Raw genomic sequence first — 12,182 nt, forward strand, 5'->3', positions numbered from 1 at the left:
TGCTGACTATCCTTCATTCATATCTCCGTTTCCACCCCTTTATTACTCACTGTTGCGGTAATATTTCAAGCACAAAAACCCTATACAAAGGGTGATTACAATACGCAAGCATATCATATATACTGAATAAATGAATCGACTATTGTCAAAAAACTCCAATTATTATCCACCAAAAATAATCCGCTCTGATCAATATTTATTAGTAAAATACTGATCACACTGCAGTGCCTCTTTCTTGTCTTGGAAGCGGCCTTTATACACCACGTCCTATTGATTTTTCCAGAATCATTCGCAGAGTCAAAAAATCCGCTTGTTCCGCTGAAAGGGTGTGTTTTCAATTGTTTTATACTAAATGCAAATGCTAGTGGAATCAATGTAGGCATCGCCATGGATTGCAGTCAAGTATTGACACATCTAATCTTTACGTCCATTGTGATTGAAATAGTTTGGTATGGGAGTAGATTGACATCTTCCGACTCAATTCTACCATTTCCCAACTTGAACACTTATAGCGGACCCACTCTGTCATATGTTGAACATGGAGAAATCCTTGGTGGAAAATATGATGGTATTTCTTCTTGGAACGGATACGGATTTTCAGATACTCCGAGTATATCGAGTATTTCAAATACTGGAATAGCTGCCAGTAATACTCCAAGTTTTTGAACAGTAAACAACTGTGATTGATGTTTAGTACTACAATAAACATATTGCTAGAAACAAACTTGATGTTGAGCCGTGTCCGATCAGTTCTTGGAATATAGTCACATTGATACATCCAACACCAACATGTCAACCATGTTGCATATATGATTACTCGCAAGATTATTTGACTATCAATGTCAATGATGTGTCGGACATACTATCCAATGGTTTCAATATACATAGCTTATAGTTGGACACACTCGGTATTCGTATACACATGTTGTAGTTGTATGTATTACACTTGCCGAGTTGTGCACTTGTGGATTTGTTTGATGCAACTGTTGATATTGATTGGGACAACGATCGATGTTTCCGGTTGTGGTTGTGGTGTATGCTATATCACCAGATGTCATGTTATGTGATCATACTGCATGCATTACACTAGACAGCTGACTACATGCAAATGATTGATACTGATCATTGCAAGTACACAACAATGTGACAAGTGACTGTCAAATCAAATATGGCTGATATGTTGAATTATGGACAGATTTGTTGTACATACTGGATGTGGATGTGAATACAAAACCTCGGCTGATACATATCGTATCATTCAAGACCAAAACAATGTGATGTGACGTTCAATGTCAGTTTGTAGTATGTCAATGGAATATGTGCAAATATTAAGCATGGATTTGTGGATACTGTCAGATTGTCAAAACGAGCCGAATCATTTGGATCAAATAGTATAGTGATACCAATGAGTTGGTGTCAAATGGAGTGGGTTGATTGGTAACCCAAAATGACAAATATACACAATCGCGTGGATCCAGAAATGACATTGCAATGATTAATACAATACAATACAATGCATAGTAGTTGATTGGTGTAGTATGATCAAACCATCAGTATAATACACTATGGTTTGGCAATACACGATGTTTATTGAATAAGCGACATTGAATGCAACACAAATGACAATTAAACCAACACGCAATACACGCTGCGTTACAACATATACTGGATGATGCTGTCGATAGTTTACTGAGCTGCAACAATGTGACGAGTCTATGGTTGAAGGGTTTATTACCAAACACCAAAATCTTGAAAACGACACCATACTCGGATCGTGGCAATCATTGTGGTGAGCGATAGTAGAAATAGTCAAAACATTTCGTGAATCCAGGATATGGTTCAGTGTTTATCGTACCGTCAGAGTTCGTTGATCCAACCGAATGATGTTTTGCAAAGTACTCTCCAAGCATCGCTCGTGTTTGAACATTTTGTTGATTCGTATCCGAATGCTCTTTGGTGAGCCTTCTTAACTGCCTTTTGGGATTTCCAAGAGCTTTAATGTATTCAGCAAGCGTAGATTCGAGTTTGATTATCTCTGATCTACGGCCTGAAGGTTTACTCTTTAAATGGTCAATTTTTTCCTTGAGTTCATCGATCACTTTCTTTTGTTCGCTAATTGTCTCTCTTTTCGTGTCAATATATCGCGATAGTTTTTCAAGTTTATGTGCATTTGATGCAAGTAGCTCGATCAGTGTGATTCCATCAATACCAATCGGATGGCAATTATCCATATGTAGACTATACGGATCCAAAGGAGTTAAATGACTAGTCCCGCTAGTTTCAGTCGCACTAGGATATGCTGACGAAGTAGTAGTTGCAGTACTTGTAGTCGAACTGTCAAGAACTGGATTGGCAGCAGTGACCGAGCAGGCAAGCAGGATTGGTGACAATATGGCGATTGAAAGTTTCATTTTTACTGGTTTGGTCGAGCAAGTTGTAGATTATCATTTGGCAAGTTGATGTTTAGGTTGTATTTATATATGTTAGTGTATAATATTGCAAGCATGCTCCTTGAATGACCGTCCTAAGGGATTTGTGTCAATGTCAGAGGGTCAGTGTTGGCTCAATGTCAATGTCAGGGTAGTTTAAAGGGAGTTGTGTTTACATGATGATCAATCGTTGAAGCTGAAAGTTTAATATTAGGGTTGGGTTCATTAAAGTGTGCTGTACGACGGCATCGTAATGCGGCAAGTATACTTTAATCGTCACATGGTAGTACACTTGTTCATACACACCATTGTCATACAATCACATTTATAGCAATACGATAATATGTTTGACATGATCATATTACACCGATCGAGCATCACACGATCACTGAATATATCACACATCGGTGTTTACTACTGCAAGTGTATGATGTGTATCGGTTATAGTTGTATTGATACAGCAAATACCAATACTTTTTAAATGAGTTTCGTTTAAACTCGAATACTGGAATACGAGATGATTTCATGCAGACATGCCATGATCGTACGAGCATATACTGACGGTGCTACGAGTTTGTTGGTCAACTCATGTATGACTGTTCCAGTGGTGGTGTCAGAGTTGTGTTTGTTATCACTGGTACGCTATCATCAAAAACTCGACTAATCAAATACTCGGCATTCTGTGATCAGTCACTCCAACTCAAATACCAGCACCACATGATTGTCAACCGATTGCTTGTCAGTCAGTAGTTTGATCAATACACCACCACATATCCATGTATATTCATGTATACACATGTATACACATTGTTGTCAGTTACATCGAGTGTTTGTCCAAATAAGTCGATTCAGATGGATTGCATATAACTGACTAATCCAGCATCCATCCATTGTCAAACAACCATAATGCACAATACCACCAGGTGTGCGATTACACACGCACTGATCAGTCGTTGCACAGTATGCACCGGCCAATGTCAAACATATGTGTGTTTTCAACTAAATTGTAACGTATAGCATCAGTTGCAGTCCATGACATATCCACACGATCCAACATGACAAATCATGTATTGTGAGTCCAAGATTGATCAAAAACCTGATCACAGTAAACACAGCATAGTGTTGCATATCAGAGTCGATATATCGAATGACAATTACACATTTGTTGATGGTTGTAATAGTCCATTCGTATCACCTGAATAAAATAGTATAGTGATACCAATGAGTTGGTGTCAAATGGAGTGGGTTGATTGGTAACCCAAAATGACAAATATACACAATCGCGTGGATTCAGAAATGACATTGCAATGATTAATACAATACAATACAATACAATGCATAGTAGTTGATTGGTGTAGTATGATCAAACCATCAGTATAATACACTATGGTTTGGCAATACACGATGTTTATTGAATAAGCGACATTGAATGCAACACAAATGACAATTAAACCAACACGCAATACACGCTGCGTTACAACATATACTGGATGATGCTGTCGATAGTTTACTGAGCTGCAACAATGTGACGAGTCTATGGTTGAAGGGTTTATTACCAAACACCAAAATCTTGAAAACGACACCATACTCGGATCGTGGCAATCATTGTGGTGAGCGATAGTAGAAATAGTCAAAACATTTCGTGAATCCAGGATATGGTTCAGTGTTTATCGTACCGTCAGAGTTCGTTGATCCAACCGAATGATGTTTTGCAAAGTACTCTCCAAGCATCGCTCGTGTTTGAACATTTTGTTGATTCGTATCCGAATGCTCTTTGGTGAGCCTTCTTAACTGCCTTTTGGGATTTCCAAGAGCTTTAATGTATTCAGCAAGCGTAGATTCGAGTTTGATTATCTCTGATCTACGGCCTGAAGGTTTACTCTTTAAATGGTCAATTTTTTTATTCAACTTAGTGGCCGCTTTCTTTTGTTCGCTAATTGTCTCTCTTTTCGTGTCAATATATCGCGATAGTCTTTCAAGTCTACGTACACCGTTTGCAAGTGACTCAATCAGTGTGATTCCACTAAAACTAATTGGATAGCAATTATCCATATATAGACTATACGGATCCAAAGGAGTTAAATGACTAGTCCCGCTAGTTTCAGTCGCACTAGGATATGCTGACGAAGTGGTAGTTGCAGTACTTGTAGTCGAACTGTCAAGAACTGGATTGGCAACAGTGACCGAGAAAGCAAGCAGGATCGATGATAATATGGCGATCGAAAGTTTCATTTTTACTGGTTTAGTCGAGCAAGTTGTAGATTATCATTCAACAGGTTGATGTTTAGGTTGTATTTATATATTAGTGTATAATATTGCAAGCATGCTCCTTGAATGACCGTCCTAAGGGATTTGTGTCAATGTCAGAGGGTCAGTGTTGGCTCAATGTCAATGTCAGGGTAGTTTAAGGGAGTTGTGTTTACATGATGATTCGTTGTTCAAACTGAAAGTTTAATATTAGGGTTGGGTTCATTAAAGTGTGCTGTGTAGCGATAGCATTATAACGAAGCAAGTATACTTCAATTGTCACATGGTAGTACACTTGTTCATACACACCATTGTCATACAATCACATTTATAGCAATACGATAATATGTTTGACATTGTTCCATTCATCGTGCGAGTACACCAGATGCCAATTGGAGTGATTGATCAGAGTCGGCAAATATCACGATATTGTCGGCATACATGAACCCTCACATTGATGGTGATTTACACGATACTCATGCAATGACAATCGGTTGATATCATCGTGTATGTTGTTGATGAACACGTTGAATAACAATCTGACAGTGGACATCACCACCGGACTCCATGCTCAAATGGAAATGGGTTAGAAACCAATGATTCAGTCTGAGCACAAGCTGATGAGCATGTGTGCAGCGCTATTAGCAAGACCAGTGTGCGTGGTGTCAATCACATATGCTGCAGTTATCATATCAAGGCACCAACCATGACAGTGTTGAATGCATTTCGAATGTCAATCAACACAACAATAGTATTGAGCTGCACGCACTGCTGTCATTGAACAATATCGACTAGTGAAACAACCAGCACAGCACACTTGTTTGGTTTGAAATCAACCATGCTCAGTAGTGACGAGTTTGTTGAACACCACGATCCATCAATGTGTGTTTGCAAGACCTTGCATACCAGTTTATGACACACATCAATCAGTGTAATACCGTGTTTGTCATTTGTATTAATGTGATCACCGCTATTCTTGTCGATATATGCAATCAATACAATCGGTACAGTGTATGCAGACTGCCATCAGGTTGCATAGTGGTCGTCAGCATATTGACTGAGCTGTGTAGCAGAACGAGCAAATGGATTGGGTGGTTCATCAGGAGTAGCATTTGGTGTATATAATGCGACTCGACAGAATATGACCAATATCCTGTTGTTTTCCGAGTGTTTGGTGTGAACCAGCTGCTGTATTGCATCAGCTAGTCGATTTCAAGATATATCCGAGTCGAGATCAGTTGCATCGTCACGAATCGGAACCAGTTTGGATGGTGGAAGTGGATCACGTATATGCAAGTACTGCCATTACTGCAAGTCAAGTAAATGTCCACTATCGTCCGTAGCAAGACACAAGTAGTGATTACTCGGTATGTCAAAAATACTATCACTGCTGTACTGAATGATACGATTGGCATCACATCGTATAGTGGAATGGAATGGAGTGATGGTTGTTGTGTGTGTTGCACCACCAGACATGACTCGAGCTGCTGCAAATGTCATATCAAAACGATCATCAATACTGTCTGGTCAAGTGTGTCAGCAAACTTAATCCAGTTCATATGTTCATTGGCGCATTCAAGTCGCTGGATTGTTGCATTGTGTTTGTCCCAGAATGCACCTAGTTGGCTGCGACAGAGTTCATTGTGATTGTCACGGATACTTGCTGTAATGTACAACATTTGCTGTTGGTCTATTACTGGTATCGGTGGAACTGATGTAGTAATTTCACAACTTCAATGATATTAACGAGACCAATATTTTAACACGTATTAATCTATTATTACATGCACACTTTATGAGTTACTTGATTTGAGTTCAATTTATTTTTAAATGGTTTATTCATTAAATCAAGAATTAGAAACTGTCAAGCATTGATTTGAATCGTTTGAGCTTGCCTCCTGATTTAATGTCAGATTGCTTCTCAGCTTCTTTTGTTTCCTTTTCCTTTTCCTTTTGGCTTCCATCTTTTCGTTTCTGTCTTAGATGATTTTCCTTTTCTGTCGCCTCATCGCATTCTTTTTTCAACTCTTTCATCTTTTTATGTGCCTTTTCAATCGATGAATCGATGGAATTGTAATCATGAGTTTTATAAGGCCATGGCCACAAAAAGCCCGCATCTTTCATACTGGAGCCTAATGGATCCTTTTGAAATTCTTTCTTGTATTTATGATACTTATTGCATGCTTTCTTCCTTTGACGAGTGGTATCATCCAGTTCATTTTTGGCACTATCGCTGTTTGATGGCCCTGGTTCACTTGAATCATTGTTGTTCGATGGCCCTGGTTTGCTTTCGCCATCATCATTGGGGTTGCCTTCAATCAATTTTTTCCAATCTTTACCGGGACTACGTTTTGACAACTGATGTGATCGAGTTTCTGCATTGGGCGTAGCTACTAACGCACTGGCAACTGCTGATACAGACAGTACAAGTATAATGTCTGTAAATTTCATATGATCAAACGTAGGCTTAGACTATGCTGCTGGTAAAACAATGGATGGCAAACTAGTATTTGCTTGGATATGCTTTAATGATAGAAATTATTCTACTATTTATATTCATTTTATATATGGCAAGATACACAAAGTTCCCTGATTATACTCGAACCACTCATATTTGATCCCTGATCACTATTGCCAATGTATTTAATGCTTGCAAGTGTTTAAATACTCCCTTGAACACGTTCCTGTTCCAAAAGCAAAGGGTGTTTGTGTAGCATACAGCAACTTTTGAACAGCACGAGCTATGGTATTCAAATGATATGCGGCTGTTGATGGCAAGTAGGTGTGCTATGTTGTGTTTAGCACATATCAATAGCATCATGTCTTGCCATGCATTGGCTTGATATTTGTATTGGACAGTATCAACAATCAAAGTGACTGCAATCATAAACTACAACTGAACGGAGTTATTACGTGCCAGACAAGGGATAGTAGCGATGAAATGCATTTTTGTGATAGCTAGTTTTAAACCCTTACAAAAATCAACACAAACTAAAAAATAGGGATGGTAAAGATACTGTATACAGGTACAGACACAGATACAGATACACTGATGATCTCGTATCATAGCCTCAAATACAATGTAGTTTTGACATGACTCCCTAGTTTATCAATCCAGTCGCATGCAGTCAGTTTGAGTGATTTATTGTTTACTGTGTTGGAAACGTGATCACTGCAAGTGGTTGGACTGGTCAATGGCATCAACAGTATCAATCAAGTGATCATCATTAGTTATACTGTAACACAACTACACTGTAAAAGTGGTTCAGATCACCAAGTTTAACTATACCTAATATCAATCGTCAATCGCTGAAACGTGTGTATACATGTATATACAATAGCGACCAATCAATGACTGCAACGCAATCTCACCATAACTGCGATGGACGCAACCAATTTGTTGGTCAGTCACACCACACATTTACATTGTTATTTGCAACGACACCAGATGGAATCATTGCATCATTGCAAGGACTGTCGAGTATATAAACAATGTTCAAATTGTATCACAATCATCACGATCATCAGTGATGTACTGGATATTTGATCAACTGTATCCAGACTACACGACTGATTATGAACTGATTATGGACTGATAGTATCGTGTTCTATAGTTGCAGTTGTAATTGCAGTTATAGTAACCAACATATCAAACACTGATATGACCAAAATCAAACCACTGTTGAATTGGACCCAGTGTATTCAATCAACACCACAATCCATGTCATGGATCGTGTCGTTCAATACACCAAACACAATGATCCATGTGATGACTGATGCTGTCTATATAACCACGCTTGTATATATTGGTTTGACCATATTGGTTTGATCACATTGGTTGTATGTGTCGAGTTGCACCGACACACTGTAACACCATATGTGGTGAATGGTGGTGTCAAATCTAGTTTACAACTGTCAAGTACAGCCAAACACGCTCCGACTGTATTAAACTGTTGATGCTGGATGTGGTCTGATTGACACCGACATGTGAATCTGGCATGCTCGGGTTGTGATTGCGGAACTTTGTGATATATTGCACATGCATTGACTTGGATAGCAACATGCATAAAGTTTGAGTGTCAATGGTGATAACGGATCGACACATGTGCAGGCTAGTACAGTACAGTACAGTATGTACAGTATATCACAATATACAAATAACCACAGTGATAAATGACCATAAACATGTTGGACATTTTGTAGCCATAGATCCAAACCAGTCGACCAGTGAAGCTATACAATGAAATCTAGATATATTTTGATGATTGCATCACGATTACATGTATACACCAGTTATTGTACAACAACAGTAAAACAACCAGTAAACATCATACAACATCCGACTATTCAGCATCCCATCTGTCATTGAACCTGCTGCGTCCACGATCTATGCGCACATGTGCAAGGTCAATCACATCGCTTGTGTCTACATGTGGAAACTTTAGCTTCAAAACACTAATACAGCAGCACAGTTATTGAAATGCAAACAACCTGCTGTAACCATTTCCATCAACTTATGTTGGCGACCCTTTGTTTGATATGCATAATTCAATCTTGTAAAAACACGCTTTACGATTCATGACAGTTGGAATGAAAACATAACATGAAATAAACGAGAAACTGTCGGAATTATCAACCTTGGTGTTGTTGATTTGCAAATATCGATATATTGCTTGACTGTTGGTTAGAATGGCATGTTCAGCTATTGCTTGTGTATCATGTATCACGACGACAATCTGACTTGTTGACACGACCAGTTTGTCAATGATGCGCAACTCCAGTCGATACAATACATAACAACGACACACATCTGGTATATCGATGACTGTTTGTTGAGCGTGTTGAGTCTGGTGTTGGTGTTGATGTCGATGCGAGAGTTTCAGCGTTTCACATATACAAGGTTTACTGTGTTTTTGATGCGTGTTTTTGGATTAAAAACTAAACATTTACATGACATTGTTGATACTGGTTGAATTTGCAACTCTGGTTTGATACAAACTGAACATTATGATATTGGTAATATGCACGAAAACAATGGTCGCATTTGTAAAACATGCAATCATTATTATATCGAATTAGAATGCAAACGTGTGAGTTTGACTGACACTATCCAAACAGTAGATCCAAGTGTCTGGATTGCAATGTATGAATCTGATGATCGCACAATGTATGATTCCATAAACTCAAAAATGCAAGGTGTAAACATATCAGTTCAAACCCATTGTATAACATTTGCTGTTGGTCTATTGACTGGTATCAGTGGAACTGATGTAGCAATTCCACAACTTCAATGATATTGATGAGACCAATATTTAAACATCGTTATAAAAATCAAGATTTTAACACGTATTAATCTATTATCACATGGCACACTATGAATTACTTGATTTGGTTCAATTTATTTTTGAATAGTTTATTCAAGTCAAGGATTAGTGTTTGGTAAACATCTTTTTTAATCGTTTGAGTTTGCCTTCTGATTTAATGCCATGTTGCTCTTCAAACTCTTTTCTTAGGTCCTTTTCCTGTCGCTTTGCATCCTTACATTCTCGTTTTAGCTCTCTCATCTTTTTACCTCTTTTTTCAATCGATTTGTTGATGTTGGGAGTATCATAATATTGAGCAGATGGGGAACGTATCATAAAATCTTCACCATGAAATTTGGATGCATCTCGCAATAAATCCTTCCTGTATTTATGATATTTATCGCATATATCTTCCCTTCTACGAGTAGCATCCTCCAGTCTACTTTCGAGACTATCGTCGTTTGATGGCCCTGGCTCGCTTAGATCGCCGTCGTTTGATGGTACTGGTTCACTTGAATCATTGTTGTTTGATGGCCCTGGTTTGCTTTCGCCATCATCATTGGGGTTGCCTTCAATCAATTTTTCCCAGCCTTTACCAGGACTACGTTTTGACAACTGATGCGATCGAGTTTCTGCATTGGGCGTAGCTACTAACGCACTGGCAACTGCTGATACGGACAGTACAAGTATAATGTCTGTAAATTTCATATGATCAAACGTAGGCTTAAACTATGCTGCTGGTAAAACAATGGATGACAAACTAGTATTTGATTGGAATGCTTTGACGATAGAAATTACCCTGCAATTTAGTCATTTTATATATGGCAAGATACACAAAAATCCCTGATTATACTTGAACCACTCATATTTGATCCTTGACCGCTATTGCCACTGTATTTAATGCTTGCAAGTGCTTTAATACTTTCGTGTGTTGAAGTATCCCATTCCGATACCAAGGGCAATCTTTACCGATCTGATATTTTTTAAAATTATTGAAGCTTGATGCTTTGCTAAAAGCACAAGTGTTGTATACAATATTCGGCTTTCGGCTGCAGTAATTAACTGTCAAGCACGACCGTCTAGATTTCCTATACAAGCAATTAGTTTGTATTATACTACGAATATTAAAGAAAACTCCCTGATTCCCTTTGTCAGGAAGTTATCCATTAAACAAGACAACAATTAACTACGGCGTACTTGTTTGCTTTTTCTAAATAAAACTCGCAAGTCGGTTTCAATAAATAGTTTTGTTCAGGCTTATCAATTTACTCAATCCTAGTTCTTGACCTTTTAATAAGCCCTTTTTTAAATTGTTATATTATTCTTATCTTGCTTATCTTATTTTCCCTTAAAGCTTTATCAACTACTATTTCTATTGATAGATCGGCTATTTAATAATGGGAGCAAAATTCATTGATCTTGATCAATAAGCACTTTAAATTTTCAAGTTTTTTCGATTGCTCAATACCCAACTCTGCTTTTTTCTTTCACAATATTATCACAAGAATTATGCCATTCCAACATCTTGAACACGTTCCTGTTCCAAAAGCAAAGGGTGTTTGTGTAGCATACAGCAACTTTTGAACAGCACGAGCTATGGTATTCAAATGATATGCGGCTGTTGATGGCAAGTAGGTGTGCTATGTTGTGTTTAGCACATATCAATAGCATCATGTCTTGCCATGCATTGGCTTGATATTTGTATTGGACAGTATCAACAATCAAAGTGACTGCAATCATAAACTACAACTGAACGGAGTTATTACGTGCCAGACAAGGGATAGTAGCGATGAAATGCATTTTTGTGATAGCTAGTTTTAAACCCTTACAAAAATCAACACAAACTAAAAAATAGGGATGGTAAAGATACTGTATACAGGTACAGACACAGATACAGATACACTGATGATCTCGTATCATAGCCTCAAATACAATGTAGTTTTGACATGACTCCTCAGTTTATCAATCCAGTCGCATGCAGTCAGTTTGAGTGATTTATTGTTTACTGTGTTGGAAACGTGATCACTGCAAGTGGTTGGACTGGTCAATGGCATCAACAGTATCAATCAAGTGATCATCATTAGTTATACTGTAACACAACTACACTGTAAAAGTGGTTCAGATCACCAAGTTTAACTATACCTAATATCAATCGTCAATCGCTGAAACGTGTGTGTATACATGTATATACAATAGCGACCAA

The 12,182-nt window shown here is 38.0% G+C and overlaps 4 protein-coding genes across 4 annotated transcripts; all 4 read right to left on the reverse strand.

Annotated features, from left to right (window-relative positions):
• Nucleotides 1–1,781: 1,781 nt before the first annotated feature.
• On the reverse strand, nt 1,782–2,411 carry BATDEDRAFT_28232 (uncharacterized protein; the record flags this gene model as incomplete). The annotated part of the gene is made up of 1 exon (XM_006682536.1): nt 1,782–2,411. One exon carries the CDS (start codon nt 2,409–2,411, stop codon nt 1,782–1,784), a length of 630 nt encoding a protein of 209 aa, XP_006682599.1.
• Nucleotides 2,412–4,031: 1,620 nt separating this feature from the next.
• BATDEDRAFT_92420 (uncharacterized protein) lies at nt 4,032–4,661 on the reverse strand (the record flags this gene model as incomplete). The annotated part of the gene is made up of 1 exon (XM_006682654.1): nt 4,032–4,661. One exon carries the CDS (start codon nt 4,659–4,661, stop codon nt 4,032–4,034), a length of 630 nt encoding a protein of 209 aa, XP_006682717.1.
• Nucleotides 4,662–6,530: 1,869 nt separating this feature from the next.
• Nucleotides 6,531–7,127, reverse strand: BATDEDRAFT_92419 (uncharacterized protein; the record flags this gene model as incomplete). Its single annotated transcript, XM_006682655.1, has 1 exon — nt 6,531–7,127. The coding sequence occupies one exon, from the start codon at nt 7,125–7,127 to the stop codon at nt 6,531–6,533; it is 597 nt and encodes a 198-aa protein (XP_006682718.1).
• A 2,978-nt stretch (nt 7,128–10,105) lies between these two features.
• Nucleotides 10,106–10,793, reverse strand: BATDEDRAFT_92418 (uncharacterized protein; the record flags this gene model as incomplete). Its single annotated transcript, XM_006682656.1, has 2 exons — nt 10,106–10,674; nt 10,778–10,793. The coding sequence occupies 2 exons, from the start codon at nt 10,791–10,793 to the stop codon at nt 10,106–10,108; spliced, it is 585 nt and encodes a 194-aa protein (XP_006682719.1).
• Nucleotides 10,794–12,182: the final 1,389 nt, after the last annotated feature.

The sequence above is a fragment of the Batrachochytrium dendrobatidis genome (genome assembly GCF_000203795.2).
Source record: "Batrachochytrium dendrobatidis JAM81 unplaced genomic scaffold BATDEscaffold_17, whole genome shotgun sequence".
In the NCBI taxonomy this organism is placed as follows: domain Eukaryota; kingdom Fungi; phylum Chytridiomycota; class Chytridiomycetes; order Rhizophydiales; genus Batrachochytrium; species Batrachochytrium dendrobatidis.